Source organism: Drosophila albomicans, chromosome 2R, assembly GCF_009650485.2.
Source record: "Drosophila albomicans strain 15112-1751.03 chromosome 2R, ASM965048v2, whole genome shotgun sequence".
Lineage (NCBI taxonomy): Eukaryota > Metazoa > Arthropoda > Insecta > Diptera > Drosophilidae > Drosophila > Drosophila albomicans.
Window position 1 is genome coordinate 15,158,558 of NC_047631.2, and position 15,559 is coordinate 15,174,116.

General features: G+C 41.0%; 1 protein-coding gene across 2 annotated transcripts in view; it reads right to left on the reverse strand.

Annotated features, from left to right (window-relative positions):
* Positions 1 to 15,559, reverse strand: part of LOC117576600 (uncharacterized) — an 81,785-nt gene that overhangs the window by 49,489 nt on the left and 16,737 nt on the right. For both annotated transcript variants that reach the window (XM_052007205.1, XM_052007206.1), the window contains exon 2: positions 14,577 to 15,433. In XM_052007205.1, the coding sequence (XP_051863165.1) occupies positions 14,577 to 14,841 (265 nt within the window). In that variant the 5' untranslated portion in view covers positions 14,842 to 15,433. The remainder of the gene's footprint in view (positions 1 to 14,576; positions 15,434 to 15,559) is intronic.

Sequence of the window (15,559 nt, forward strand, 5' to 3'; positions counted from 1 at the left end):
AATGTTTATTTTTGTATTTTATTTTGACGTCGAGGGTATGTCGGAAAGGTGTCTTTTATAAGCCGCCGCTTCGGTGTGTTGACATCTAAACACTCGGCGCTTAAGTATGCCACGCAACATTTGGCCATGGTGACAGGTGCCTTTAGTCGGTTGGCCCCGCCGAGAACACAGGCGCACAAAGCTCGGGTGTCATCAAAAATGTCACTCAAAAATTTATGAAAAGAAAAACGCATAGTTGAGAGAACAGCAGAAAGCAGAAAGGATATGTACTTCATACAGTTCGTTTTGTGGGGGCGTAGAGGCAGAAACGAGAAACCAGACGCCATCACCATCGCCATCGCCAAGGCACTTCATGATGCCACTTAGGGCGTATGCATATTGATAAGAGAGCAAGGAAGCTAGGTTGCCTGTTGGTTGAGGGATTTCCACTTGGGATGAATGTGCGGGGGTTCAACTGCTATCAGTTACAGCTGCAGGAAGTTCGCTTAAATGTGTCGCGTTAAGCCTTTACAAGGACACGCATTATTATTATGAATTATTATTGTTTGGCTCCAAAATGCAAGCAGCAGCACACGGAGAATAACAATCACGTACACAGCTTGTATCGATTGTCGAGAGCTGGAAAGACGCAACGCGTGTGACAAGGGGGGGAAGCTGGGAAGTTGGGAGTTTCAGGCACAAATCAATTTTTGATGTGCGCTCAATAAGCCGCCACTTCCTGATTATCTGGGCCACCGCCTTCATTGTTCGGCCATCACTTCTGCGCCCGTAATATTTTAAATATATATTTTTCGCAAAAATGAGTGCGATTTTTTCGAAAAAAAACGTCGAGATTGTTAAGCATTTTAAGCACGTGCTGAACACGTCGCACGTGAATTTATCTCGCCGGCAGCAGGTTGAATGAATTTTCCATGCCATGCAAATTTATTGCTGCCTACAAACACTTTCGGTTCACTTTTTGGCGTTATCAAATTATGGCCCAGTACAGTGGCCAGACATTAAAAACTTTTCTGCCTAATTGCCAAGCATGCTGCCTCACTCACTCTCGCTCACCGTCTCTCACATTGGCATGAAACGACTTCTATCTGCAACAACACATATGCCACACACATTTCAAATGGCTTTGCTGCTTTTCATTTCTTGTTTGGCCGCTGATAAGAAACTTTTCAAGTACGTTGAAATGTCTTGTTGGCCGTGGAGTGGGGGGCCGGGCGTCTCTATCAGAGCTGAGCTTGTAACTTATACTTGGGATTATCGCATATTTTTCATAACTGCGACGTGACTCCATTATTGGGCTGCTCCAAACTCCTGCACCTAGGGCACTTGTGAAACCTCATTTTGTGTCGTCACTGTAACAAGCGCCGTAAACGGACGGACCCGGGGGGCCCATATTTGCATTTAGAGTTACGGACAAATGCTCTGTGTCTGTGTATGTGTGTGTGTGTGTTTATCTGTAAGCTTCTCTGCATTCAAGTGTGTATGTGTGTGTGTTGTGCACACATGTGCAGGAACTTCGAGCGTGTCTTATCCATTGATTGCACTAAGCTCTGTATATATAAAGCATAAAGGTACTTTTTTATAATTTAAAGGACAACTTTTTAAGGCTTAAGATAAACTTTTCATATTTCCAATCAACTTATAATGCAAATATACTGATTTTGAAACCTTTTGGAGACTGCATTTATATCGCAAATAGTAATCAGCTAAAAGAATTCATTGTGCAAGAAATGTCCTGCTATAATTTTAATACTTAGCAATGATTTCTATTTACAGGCTTGCTTGCTTTTAACTCCAATTAAGTTCTCTGATTGATTTTTGGTTTTAATACTATATAGATAGCCAATGGATATTTAATTATCTAATAAATTGCAAATGCAATCGCAAATTAACATTTCTGTACATATTAAGAGTTATGCATAAGGAGGAGCACATTTCGAATTAAAATTGTCATCCATCGTGTGCTGAAAAATTACTAAATAAATAATAACAAACAAGAAGAACAGCATGGAAATTGTAATTGCAATGCAACTGCCAAATGGGCACAGCAAACACAACGACAACGCTACGGGAATATGTTCACCGCAATAATAATGCAAACAGTTTAAGGACAGACGCAAAGGTGTGCGTGCGTGTTTGCTTGTGTGCATGTGTGTGTATGCTGGCGGAAGCTGAAATTATATGCCTATACATTGCACACATACACACAGAGGCATGCATGTTGAATAAGCTTGTGTGCTCGTGTGTGCGTGTTGACATATTGTACCTTGGCTGGCAAGTGCGGGCGTCAAACTGGACCCGGGCCAGAGAACGTTTTCATGTTTATATGTTTGCCAAGTTAGTGTTAACTTTAGTTATTCAGCCAGATATCCGTCGCCGGCACTTCAGACGGACGGGCGGCCACCCATCGGGTCCTGACGTTGTTTTGGCGCTGCACGTTCTCATTATTATAACGTGCTTGCCAGTGAATGACAACTGTACCTAGTCAACAATGGCAACAATACTTACTGAACTGTCTGGCGAGAGGAGAGAGAGAGAGGAGAGTTGAGAGCTGCAGAGCAGAGCACATCACATCACACAGCAATGAATGGCAGACACTTGGCCCCGCAGCCACCATTGGCTCTTACACATGACCTCATTAGCCATTGAAACGTGACTTGCCATTTGACTTGTTTCGCGACTTGCCTCCTGTTTGCCTCTTCTATCATGGGATATTCTCCATATATGTATATATGCCATATGCAAGTACTGTATATGTGTGTGTGTGTATTTTGTGTATTCTGGCTTAAACTATAATTAAATTTGCTGTAGTGCAATTGCCAAACTGGCACAACCGCAGTTCCGCGCATATTTTAGTAAAAACGTCATTGGCCGTCGCTCTGCTCTGCTCTCCGTTTGGGGCTAAACAATTTTCGGAAATTTCCGTTGGGTGTCCTCAACGTTTTTGGTTGTTGCCACTGGGATTAGTCCCCATCCTCTCTGCATTGCCGAACATTGCCGTAGTTAGCACAGCACGCGGCAGAGCAATTTGCATTGCAAACAAAGTGAAAACAATCAATTTTATTGCTGTTGCATTTAGTTAATTAACACCAATGCGCCAATGTTCGGTTCGGGCTGGAATTAGGTTTGGTTTTTGGTGCTGTATTTTCAGCTACGGATTCTTAAATTTCCTGTGGTTTAAAGCAACGAGAGTATGTGTTCTTCAAGCTGCGTTCGAGCTTGTTACGGCAGCAAATGCTTCGTAAATTAGCTTGAATTAATTAAGAAGCATTAATCAAGCGTTGCGAATGAAGGAAATTTACACTGAATAGCAGTAGCAACAAAAATAGCAGCAGCCCCAGCACCAGCAAAAGATCAACAAAAGCATTCAGCACAGCAGTGTCCAATGGAATTGCAGAAGCTTTTTGCTGGCCAAGCCATCATCATGGCCATTCAGTTCATTTTGTTCATTCACTAGCTGCTGCCGCTGCTGCTGTTGGAAGCTGCCAAAAAATCTGAACTTCAATGCTTGCCACAACTAATTATGCCACTAATTGAATTTTCGCATTAACCGCTCGCCAAGGGGCATGAGGCCTTTGGCTTGGCAATGGGACGAGTTTTGCCTGCCTGCCTGACTGTTTGCCTCCCTCTTTATTTTCCCCCTAGCCTGAGTGCCATGCGTGCGGAATGGAGTTAATTCAGTTGCCACATTTGCGCTAGGCTTATTGATTTTTTATACCCTACAACACATAAAAATGTGTGAAGAGGATGTTCTACAAAGTGTCGCCCACTCTATAACAAATTTATAAATCAATATAAAAAATATATAATAAGATAATTTGCTTAATAGTATTAAAGCAAATGCTCTCATGAAAAATTAAATACTATTTTTAATTTTTGTTAATCAAAACCAATTTTTACAATTTCTAGGGTATTTGTTTGGCACTCTCCGCCGCTTCTCTCGTTTCTCCTTCAATTCAAGCAACACAGAAATTTCATCAGATGTGGCATTTAAGCAGCCCAAATCGAAAATAATCTCAACACAATCAATTGACAAGCATTCATACAAGTGCATATATTAATTAGATACACATATAGAAATCAGACTTGTCTATGCGCATAAATTTCAGTTTGCAGTTTGCATTTTGCTAGTATTATTTACACTTGACTCCTTGTTTGCCCAAAATGCAAATGTTTGAATTTATGTAGCGGTTTTAAATATTTAATTAAATATTATTGAACTGATCAGGCTACAGTCTGTTGTTGTTGTTGTTGTTATTATTGTTGCTATTGTGTATTTGTGGCTGTGGTTGTATCTGTGGCTCCAACTCTGCAGTTGTAGTTGTGAGCTCAATGCTCTCAGGTTGGTTTGGCTGCAGCTTCGTTTGCTGTTTCTGTTTCATTTTCAGTTGCTGCTTCCGTTTCCGTTTCTGTGCTTAATTGCCAATACTTGTGTGTGTGTGTGTGTGTCTGCTGCCAGCTTTCGAATAACCTGAGCATTTGACAATTTTTCATTTATGCTGCAGATAGCCTATAGGCACCTCCTTGTCTGCTTGCCTTCCTTCCGCTGTCTCTCCGATTAATACATCATCATTAAGAGAGCGAGAGAGAGTCGTGCGTTGTTGTTACATTAATTGAAAACTGTTATTGAGATTTAAGCACACACACAGACACTTTTAAATACGCAAACACACTACAGAAACATGAACGAGCGCATGCATGAATGACTCCCTTAACCCCACTGTGGTCACTGTGTCTCTGTGTGTGTGTGTGTCAGCTGTAACTGCATTGGCATCAGCTTCCAGTCGACTCAACTCCATTTTCGTCGTCGCTGGCCAGCCATTCATTTCCGTATGACTTGAAAATTTTGCGGCTTTTCACTTTGCGGTTATCCTCAGCATGAACCGCAAATCTAAAACTAATGGCACTCGCAAATTTATGAATGCACTGCATGTCTGTATGTCTCAATGTGTGTGTGTGTGTGTGTGCACTAAATATGTATTAGTCTGAGTGGCACTATGCAGTCTTCTGATAATTATTTTGCCATTAGAATCCGATTAGTTGGAAAATTCTAAAGCGCATATACCAGATACTTTTACTCTGCGTGTGTGTTCATCTATCTCTATCTCTCCCTCTCTCTCTCTCTTTGTGTGTGTGTGTCAACTTTGAGATTCATATTTGTGACCATGCCACAGAACTTGCCCGGCCACACAGCCATTTGATTCATTTCCGCAACCATGTGCAATGCGCCATATGGGGCTTTTGGTTAAGAGCCTGTCCGCAACTTGTCCGCAAAGTTTCGCTGTTGCAACATTCTATGCTGTATGCTGCATGCAACATGCAGCTTGCTTTGGCTTTAAAATTTAACGCCACAGCATCAGAGATAATCACAAACATTACGAGCTGCCTGATGAAGTACAAACAACTAAATAAATAAGTAGCTATGCTCTCAAACAGTAAGCAAGCAAGCACTTTTCCTCAATTTGGAGAGAGACGAGGATCTATTCCTGCTCTCCGCATTTGCCAGCTTAAACATTTTCAGCATCAATACGCTCGCAATTTCGCCATTCGGCATCAATAAACTATAAAAGCAAAATGCTTCCAGCGTTGTCTGTTGCTGTTTATATAGTAAGGATCTCAATGCTGCTGCTGCTGCTGCGGGCTGCTTGTATAGAAAAAACAAAATACAAAAGCAACAAAAAAGTCGAAACAGAAAGTAAACGACGGCAAGTACATAGACAGACCCCAGTCAATGCAAGTCAATGGCGCGAAGTGCCCTGCTCCCCTCTTTTGTTCTCCCCTCCTGGTCCCTCTCTATGCTGCTAGTGTTGTGTAAAATTTATGACTTGAGCGCATTTCACAAAACATTTGCGCCTTGGCATCGGCAACAGCAACAGCAGCAACAGCAACAAAAAACAGACAACCGTGGTAAAGTTTAGTACTTATTTACAGCGACTGCCGTAGCTGCGGTGGATTACTATGGTTTTATGAGAGGAAGGCTGCTGTGGAGGAGGAGAAGGAGGCGAAGAAGGTAGGAGACGAGTTGGTGTTGGCGGTGTTGCTGTTGTTGCTGTTGGTTGGTGCTGCAGTCGGCAGTTTATGTGCTGTTAGCAGCATAACTTGAAGCATAAATAATGAGACCAAACTATAACTATATACAGCAAATGTTATACATACAGATATATGTTATGTATATAGAAGAGTATGCTGAGCTTGCAGCATTTCGGTTTAAATTTGTTAAGGCAGATTTTCGGGGTTTTGCAGACAGTCGGAGTTGGAGCTCGGCGCCCATTATCTTTAGCTCTAATTGCCTGTCTTACTGACCTCATGTCGGAGTGTTGTCGGCTCTACAAGTTATCCGTACAGTCTTAACGTGGTATATTTGTTTTGTAGCAAGCAAAAAACTTTGACCGAAATGTCTTGTCTTTAAATGCTAATTATAAGTTGTTTTTGTTGCGAACAGAGAAAACTTTATCTTCAGTAGATATGCATATGCCAAATAAACATATAGAACAACAAAAAAATAAAGAAAAAAACACAAGCCAGTGTTTAATTCAAAAGCATATGAAAAGTTTATCCTTTTGGCATATAACGAAACAGAGCAGAGCAGAACAACTCGGAACAGAGCAGGACAGAAAGAAACAGAGAGAGAGAGAGAGAAAAACCATGATGTCTCTTAATAACTTTGTGTCAGCTTTTTGTTTGCCAGTTTTAGCTGTTTGTCGTTTTTGTGCAGCTTGTTAGCCAGCCCTTAGTTGGCTCTCTTGTGCGGGGGGAGAGGGCGTGGCAGAGCCTTTGGCAAACTGCTTTGACACTGTCGGCTTTACTCGAACTTGTGTGTGTGTGTGTGTGTCTGTGTGCGATGTCTTGTGTCTGCTGGTTGGGCAATATTCAGCGCAAATTAACTTGTTTCAATTAATAATCCCCCCAGCAAATATGTCAACCATATGACCCCTTCCCAGCCCCAGTCCCAGCTAGAGAGATGAAGCGACAGCAGAGCTTGCTTCGGTCACTGCCGCCGCTGCTGAAAGTCAAAAACTATGCAAACTTTTGGCTGACTTTGACATTTATGGTTATTCGGGCTTGGGGTCAGACCAACAAACTTTTTTGTTGCCCTATTTGATTTGGCGATCGGGGCCAGCAACCAACAACCAACAACCAGCAGTCGCTGTCGCTGTCGCCAATCTCAATCCTCATGCCACATTTTCCTGTGCTATGCTCTGCTGGCATCATAAAGTTTTTGGCCAATACTTTGGGTAAACATACGCTTAGTACGTTTAGTTTGGCTTCATTTGTCTAATGAGTTGAACCCGAGCACACACACAGGGCACTCTGAAAGTTCTGGGAGCCACGTGCATTTTACCAATTTTAGTTCCATTTTACATTTGTGCACACACAAAAATAACGAAATATACAAAGCTGCAAAAAAATGAAAAAGAAAAAAATATTCTTTACAGACCTTTCGGGTTGAGCAAAATGGCCAAATGGGCAAATGGGATTGAAAAGCAGCATAAAAACAAACTAAGTTGGCAAGTTGTTGGACATTGTGTCGTTGCCTTATGGCCGCGCTGGTGCCATCTTTTTGGTTTAATCCAATTTATTTTCCTCACAAACTTTTGCCCCAGCAACTTAAAAGTTTTGCGCTTAAATAGCGTCAAGTCGAATCGAAATAAAAACACACTCACACACACACACACTTGCACAAAAACAAAAGCAAAGAAAATACGAAAAACAAAGACACCAACAACAACAAAAAAGTAAGTATGAAAATGACTTCACTCGGAGATGGAGCTGCTTAAGTCTATCCTATATCAGAGCGTGTGCTAAAAATTAAATAAATTGCGCATTTTGACACATTTTGCTGCGTTGACTTATTCGCCAAGTTGTCGAGGAGTCGCGGAGCAGCGGGCATCCTTGTTAACCATTTCCCCAGTGCATGTTGCTGCCGCCCTGAACCTTGACGACAACACGAAGCAGCTATAAAATAGTTTCTTTTTTTTTCTTGGCTTGTGCTTGTGCTTTTGCTTTTGCTTTGTCGCTAACGCATGCCGCATAGCAATTTCTTGGCTGCTGCCCCTTTGCAACAAGCTTGTCTTATTTATTTGTTTAGAATTTTTCGCACGCCTTTGCTTGTGCGTTTGGTTTTGCGTTTGCGTTTCGCCAGCGAACATAAGGAATAAGGAGAAAGACGAGATGGGATGAGTTAAGTTGAGATGAGAGAACCCTTTTGGGTCTGTGTTTGGGTCAACTTTGTCTGAGCACAAAACGAAACGAAACCTAATAAAGTTGTCAAAAAATTGTTTAAGCATAATGATATGCTTTTGGCCAAAGTGTTGTAATCCTTTTGCGGCATAACCCGTTTAATATGTATTGAAATTCACAAAGGAGACCCACATTAAGTGGCCTTGGGTCCGCCTCTGTGTTCTATGATAAGTTTGATAAGTTGCAAGTTTAACAACGGTTGACGGCACAAATTGGCCCAACATAAGGCAGCATCATCAGAGCATCAGAGTGTCAGAGCATCAGACCATCAGAGCATTAGCCATCAGCAGCACCAAAAACTAACCACATTTGAAAAGAGTCAAATATGCAAAAGTCAAATGCGTTCTGACCTTCCAGAGTGCTCCACTGACTGCTGCCGCTGTTGTTGTTGTTGTTGTTCTTGTTTTTGTGCCATGAAATTGCTGTTGTCTGACTGTCTGACTGTATGAGCATGGTGGTCAGCAATCATGTTACAAATTTCCAACCAGCCAGTTGGCCACCAAGGCAAACAGAGTCAAAACCAAGAGTCGTCGCTCTCAATGGGCGCAGCTGCAACTACAATTTGTATACATGTGTAGAGAAGACCACTCTTCTGTTCTTGTGTCTGTCCTTGTGTTCGGTGCAGCTCTTCTTCCGCTCATGGATTCTGTTTGGGGACTCTTTTTATCGTACGTGCTCGAGAGTGGAGTCTCCTTTTTTTTTTTCGTTGTTTTTGCGTTGTCCGTTTGTGTTGGCAGCAATTGGAAAAATGTTGCATGAAGTGCACACCGTAGAGTCCCCGTTCGCCGGTCGCGTCTCGCTTGTCGTGCCACGACCGTTGGTGGCGATTAATCAAAAATTGTTTACTTTAAATGATGAATGTGCAACATGGTTTTGACTTTTGGACTTTTAACTGTGCGTCGCACGCTACTGTCCAACAACGACAACAACAACTGGAACAGTTAGTCATGGACTAAGCAGTGTTGCATTTTTGGCATAGCAGGAAATAGTAGGCCGTCATATTTACATGTGATATATAGAAAATGTCGCAGCAAAGCGTCTGACAAGCGAGCTAGTTCTGTCAACTGGCCCCCGAAGCCAGCTGGCCAGCTGACTGAACTGGACTGGCTGGAGGGACTTCCTTTTCAGTTTTCCATGTCATGTGTCAGCGTCTCGTTGGCCGCTTCCGGCTAGCAGCAGCGGCAATCACAGACAATGCACGCTGTTCGCTGTATGCAAATCCCCAGCATAAATGGATAACTCCATCAACGCAGTTCATGCCACTTCCACTGCCACTGTCACGGCCACTAAAAGTGCCGTTTGCTGCAACTACGACAGTTGCAGTCACAATTGTATTCGTGTTCGGCATTTGGAGGCAAGTAGCAGTCGAGAGTCCGCCGCGAAAAGACTGCCGGCCGCATTGCACAATGGGTTAAGTACTCTGTACTTGAGATGTTCTTTTTTTATACATTCGACTTTTTAAATTGACAAATGTGACAGTTGAACTTTAGCGTTTAGAGCTTTTAAAGATAGTTTTGACAGCAGCAAGTTAATATTCCAAAGTAATTTTCGAATTGTATATTTTCTTTATTCAATATTTGTCAAAAGTGAGAAGGAAAATAGATAAATGAATTTTAGTTTTTAGAAATGGGTCTACGATATTGAATTTTAAGGGTTAAAACGATAAGAAAATTATATAGAATATTTGCAAAGAAGTTAAGCTTAGCTATAAAGTAAACGGTTTTAACATATCTTTACATTTAAAAAATTCGAATTCACGTTAAAGACCTTTCTGTTTTATAGTGCCGAGGCACAGCATATTTATTAATATTTGTCAAAGCTGTAAACGAAAAAATTAAAGGTAAAAACCAAAATAAAATTATATAAAATATTCCCAACGAAGTTAAATTGTATTCATTACAAATAATTCAATTTAGAATTTGTCAAAAAATATTAATATAAGGAAATGTTTTCACAATTTAAACATTATAGTATATAAGGAAATGTTTACACAGTTTTAACATTTCCTTATATTAATATTTGTTGCACAAATTCAAATTCCCGTTAAAGGCCTTCTACTCCATAGTGTCAAAGCACAACCATAGTGTTTGCTCTAGTTGAAGTTCTCTCTGCTGAATCCATCGCTTTGCTATGGAAGCCGTATCTGCTCTGACATATCCAGGCTTTGTGTGCGCACTGCAATTTGGCCAACAGCAGAAATTATGCAAAACGGAAAAAATGTCATGCAAACTTGGCATAAATCAATAGAAAATTTATACGTTCCACAAAAACGAAATGTTTCAGCGTGTCGTCGTCTGTCGCGACTCCGACTCCGACTGCGAATGGAATGTAGCAAGCGAATTTCCTGAGATCATATTTTGCATGGCATTCAAAATGGTTTCTTTCCTTCTGCTTTCTTTTTTTTATGTTTTGTGTGCTCCTTGTAATAAGAGTTGTGCTTGCTCAAGCTTAAAGTCTTCTTTCATTCCTTTGGCAAAAACTTTAACTAAACGGAGTAAATTCTCCAAGTGAATTTGAAAATCTAACAATTGCTAATTAATTTGTGAACTGCTTAAGTTGATGTCTTGAGATCAAAGTTATTTGTAAGAACAATGCAAAGACATGTGTTAAGAGACAAAACGCCATATCTCAAATTGCAGAGTTAATTATTATGTAACTGCATTAAGTTCTGACAAATGACAAATTGTGCTAGCATATGTAGTTCCCCCTCTCCTAACCCTGTCACTGCTGCTGCTGCTTGGCCATTAATAAACGCATACGAGTGTACGACAAGTATGGTATGTGTATGACTACGTCTTGGGGAAATGCCAAGTATTTTTGACACAACATTAGTGCCACGCCCACAGACACCGCACACAAACACACACAGCCCACTCCCTTTAACCGAAAGGAGGCGCCAGCTAACAAATAAACAGCCCTTAAGTTAAATTTTTGGTGTAAGCTCCGAAAAATTACCAACACTTTGGCATAGGTCATTTATCATTAAAAATAACCACACGGCAACAATGTGCGTAATTATTGGCTTGACTTCTGGCGGGCAGTCAAACAGGCAAAGAAAGGCGAATGATTGAATGTGTTTCATCAAATATGTAATATGAATTATAATTTGTGCATACGCGTATTCGCGTCTGTGTGTGGCTGCCCCTCATTTTCTCGCCCTCCCCCACCAAACATCTCCTTCCTCCTCCTCTTCTGATAGCAGAGGCAGAAATATCGCGTGTTTAAGGAAAATCCAACATTTTGTTGCGCCATAGAAGCGACAGTGGCAACAATCAACGACGACGACGACGATGAACGAGAGAACGACAACAAAATGAGCTATAGAGCGCGCGCCAGAAGTGCCGATTTGAGGTTTGACTTATAACAGCAATATACACAGACACAGACACAAACGCACACACATACACACACTCAAAAACACACTCCTACGCTCATTAGCACACACAGCTGGGTCGCCGTTCATATCTGAGAAGGCAGCACATATCTGCGAGAGTCGTATGTATTCTAAAGTGTGTGGCACACTCCTCGCCAGGAATTGGGGCATAACGCACTCAACGCGGCATAAATTAAAATTTTGTGTGTTGTGCTGTGTTTTGTTATGTTGTGTTGTGTTGTGTAAGTAGTTAGAGCGTTTCACAGGTTGTGCTTTGCATGGCAAAGTGAAACACGCACAGTGCGCGCAACAGAGTGAGAACGAGATAGCAGATAGTATCAAAGTGTGTGTAAAAATAGTCAAATTTTATTGGCCTACTCGAGTCACGTTATGATTATATACTATGTCCATATATTCATATTTTCATATACTTGTATTCGTACTACCTGGTAATTCCCTACCTCAATGGAGAAAACAATATTCAACTGCAGAGAGCCAAGATCGCGCGGCATTCATTTGCTAATCAAAACAAATGAAAACAACATGAATTATGGCTATGAAGGAAGCTAAGCGGCTAAGGGTTAAAGCCACACATCTACTACATTTTGGGAATAGGGCTTTTTGCCAAACACATAAACACACATGTGTGTGCCACACACTGTTTTAATGGAATCGTTCAAATGTGGTTTTGCCTTCCCAAAAATATTCTCCCCACCATGTGGTGGCATGCGTAATTCGAATATATGGCGTTTTTGCTCCTGCGGCGGTGCCAAAAAAACACAGTTATAGGACAGAGAACGGCGGCTTGGGTAGGGCAGAACTATTTAGACGCAACGACTCTTTGCCATTTTCAAGCTCGGCTGTTTGATAATTAATGAAGTCATAGTCGGGGAGTCGAGTACGTCTAAAGTTAAATTTTGTGCTATCACGCAATTGCTATGCGACACGGCTGGTGTCTAGGCTGGCGGAGCCACGCCTCCGAATTCGCAAGTTTTTATGTAATCGTAAAAATATTTTTATGATTTCATAATTTTACAGTTTCGGTTTTGGTTGTGGCGAGTCAGTTGTTGTTTATAGCTCTGTTCTGCTCTGATAAAATGTGAGCAATGGACGGATATGTCAAAGTGTTACCCATGTAATAATAAAATAGACCGTTCCTTTCGTTGTTATCTTTTATCGAAAATTCCGCATCTAAATTCATTTACATTTGCATTTCATATTCTCTCACTTCAATTGTTTATACAGACAGTATTTCATAGTATTCAGTTGCTGGACACGGGTTTGATGCTATTAATAATTTTTGTACTTCCGTCAAATTCTTAAATCTACGGGATGTCGCTTTGAAACACAAGAGAGAACGTAACTAATGCCTTCGCTTATCTTTTGCCTTGACTCACCACACACCACACCACGCCACGCCGCGTGGTGTTCGTATCAAAATTTATGCAAAATCATATTTTTCAAACGAAAAACGTTGCCATGTTGTAAACAGCAAGCGAAAATGGAATCACAGCGGGCCGCCGCCTCCATTCCTCGTATTTTGCTTCTATTTAAACGAAGAGCCCACCGGGCCATCAACTCAACGGTTTGATGGTGGCACAGCACACGCTGTGTGCAGTTGTATATTTGTTCAAGGCTGGTCTACCTCACGGAACGACGAAGACAACAACAGCAACATCAACACCGACAACAACAGCAACAACAATAATGGCAACAGAAAAAGCGACAGAAAGGACAACGTGTGCACAGCTTGAAAAATGTTTGTTGTCAACATTTTCAGTTTGCATCGTTAGCTTAAAAGCGTGTGTTATATTCCGCACAATGGGGAAAAATCGATAGATGAGACAATGTCCGTGATTTTGTCACACAAAGAACTTTCATTTCAACAATAATTACAAGCAAAAAAAAAAACACATTCTGAATGAGCCACAAAAATGTAACATTGTTAAAGAGGTCAATGTTTTTGATATCAGATTATAATCTGGCCAATGATTTTATTTACGCTGATTAAATTTGTAAAATAGAATAAGAACAAAAAAAGTTTTTTGTTTTTGCCGTTTTAGTAATAATTAACTATAAGCAATTATACATAATTCATTTATATGATTTTTTAATTAACTCAGACTTCTTTGACACATTTTCTTTAAGGGATTGCAGACCTCATTTTAAAATCTGACTATTGTAGCCATCATATCGATTGATGGTGTCTTTTATTTTAAATTCCGGCTTTGTGGCATCATTTATCGATTTACAGCCATATTTTTGCCACACTTCAGTGCCTGGGTGCACACAAATTGAAATGTAAATAAATAAAAGTATCGCCAGAGTCCCCCGATCCCCCTTCCACGCACACACTCTTTTGCATTGCCACTTGTGTTTCGAGTACCCGCGTTCGCCCCACTTCCGGCGCACCCACAACAAAGTTATGGCAAACTCTTGCAATTAAACTGTCAGACTTATGAATTCATTAAATATTTAAATTGTAGCTTTTGAATAATTAAAATACCATTTATACATACATACATACATATATAAACGTAGCTACAAATACTCGTGCTACCTCAAGCTATAAATCTGCGATTAATTAAAAGACTCTCTTGGAAGCATAGACGGTATTCAGGGCGTATACGTAATGGCAATATAACTTAATTACAAAAACATAACCAAAATCCAATTGAAAATCGCTTCTGTTGCTGTCTGTTTTTGGCTCAAACATTTCCCCTCTCTCTATCTCTCTTCCGTTTATATCCACAGCTTTCTCTTTCTCTCGTTCTTTATTTTCCACTGAACTATTTGGTATTGTCTGGCATTGGGAAAAGTTTTCTGAAATTTATGCAAATCAAAGCGCTTTAGGTGTGGCGACCCGTACTCAATGGCGAGAGCATGGCTTTTGTTGTCCAATGTGTGCGATGAATGTTTTGTTACACTAGCTACACTCTCATTTTGCATGGTGGCAGTTACTCACCTGGATCATCGTCGTCATCCCAATCGATTTGACCGGAAGTAATATTGATGTGCGCTGCGAGTAAGAGCAATGTGAATAGCGCCAAATAGCGCTGCCAGGCGAATGAAGTAGTCTCGGCACCGTAGGAGTAACGATAGGAAGTTGTTACGTGCATTGTGGAAGTGGAAGTCCTTGCAATGTCGGAAGTGCGCGAACTCCTTTCAGTTCTAGTTGCATCGCCAACTGGCGCAGCCTTCAATTTCAGCAAATCCATTGTGTTTAGCATTAGAATATATACTCCGTATATTTGTATTTGCTGTTTTTCAGTTTTTCGTTTCACGTTTCGCGTTATTTATCTTTGTAGTACTTGTTTCTTAAGCGCTTAAAGCACACACAAAACACACGCACACTCAATTTCATGCACAAAAAGCCAATTCACACAATTATTCACTGGGCGGTTGGGCTCAAAGTTTTGGACGGACTGGAGCTGTTGCAGCCGCTGCCCTTTTTGGCCCCAAACATCTCGCTAACACTAATGAAGCAAAATGAACAAATATTTCTTGGAATTCGCTGTAATTCGCCGTCTTCTCTCTTCTATGCACTCCGTCTAGTTGGCCCAGTTTTCCGTCAGCTCCCCTTTTCGCAGCTGGTTTCAATGCTCGCGCGGCTTTTTGCTCGACTCGGCACACAACAACTAATTAAGTTGTTTCATGTACAGTTTTTGCCTTGAGCATAACTTTTATGCAGTTGCTGCTGACGCTGCAGCATATTGAGGTGTGTACTGTGCGCAAATTGTTGCATTGTTCAGTTTCCGTAGCGTTTCATTTGGTTCTTTTTTTTCAGCCACGCAACGCGGTTGCACATAATCCTTCAACAAGCTGCAAAAAAAAAAAGAAGAAAATAGTGAGTGAATGAGATACAGAATTAAGAGTTAATTACGAGTTGCTTTTGCGAGTGGATAGGAGACTTACACTAATACAGTAAAGCAAATGCGGTAGCATATT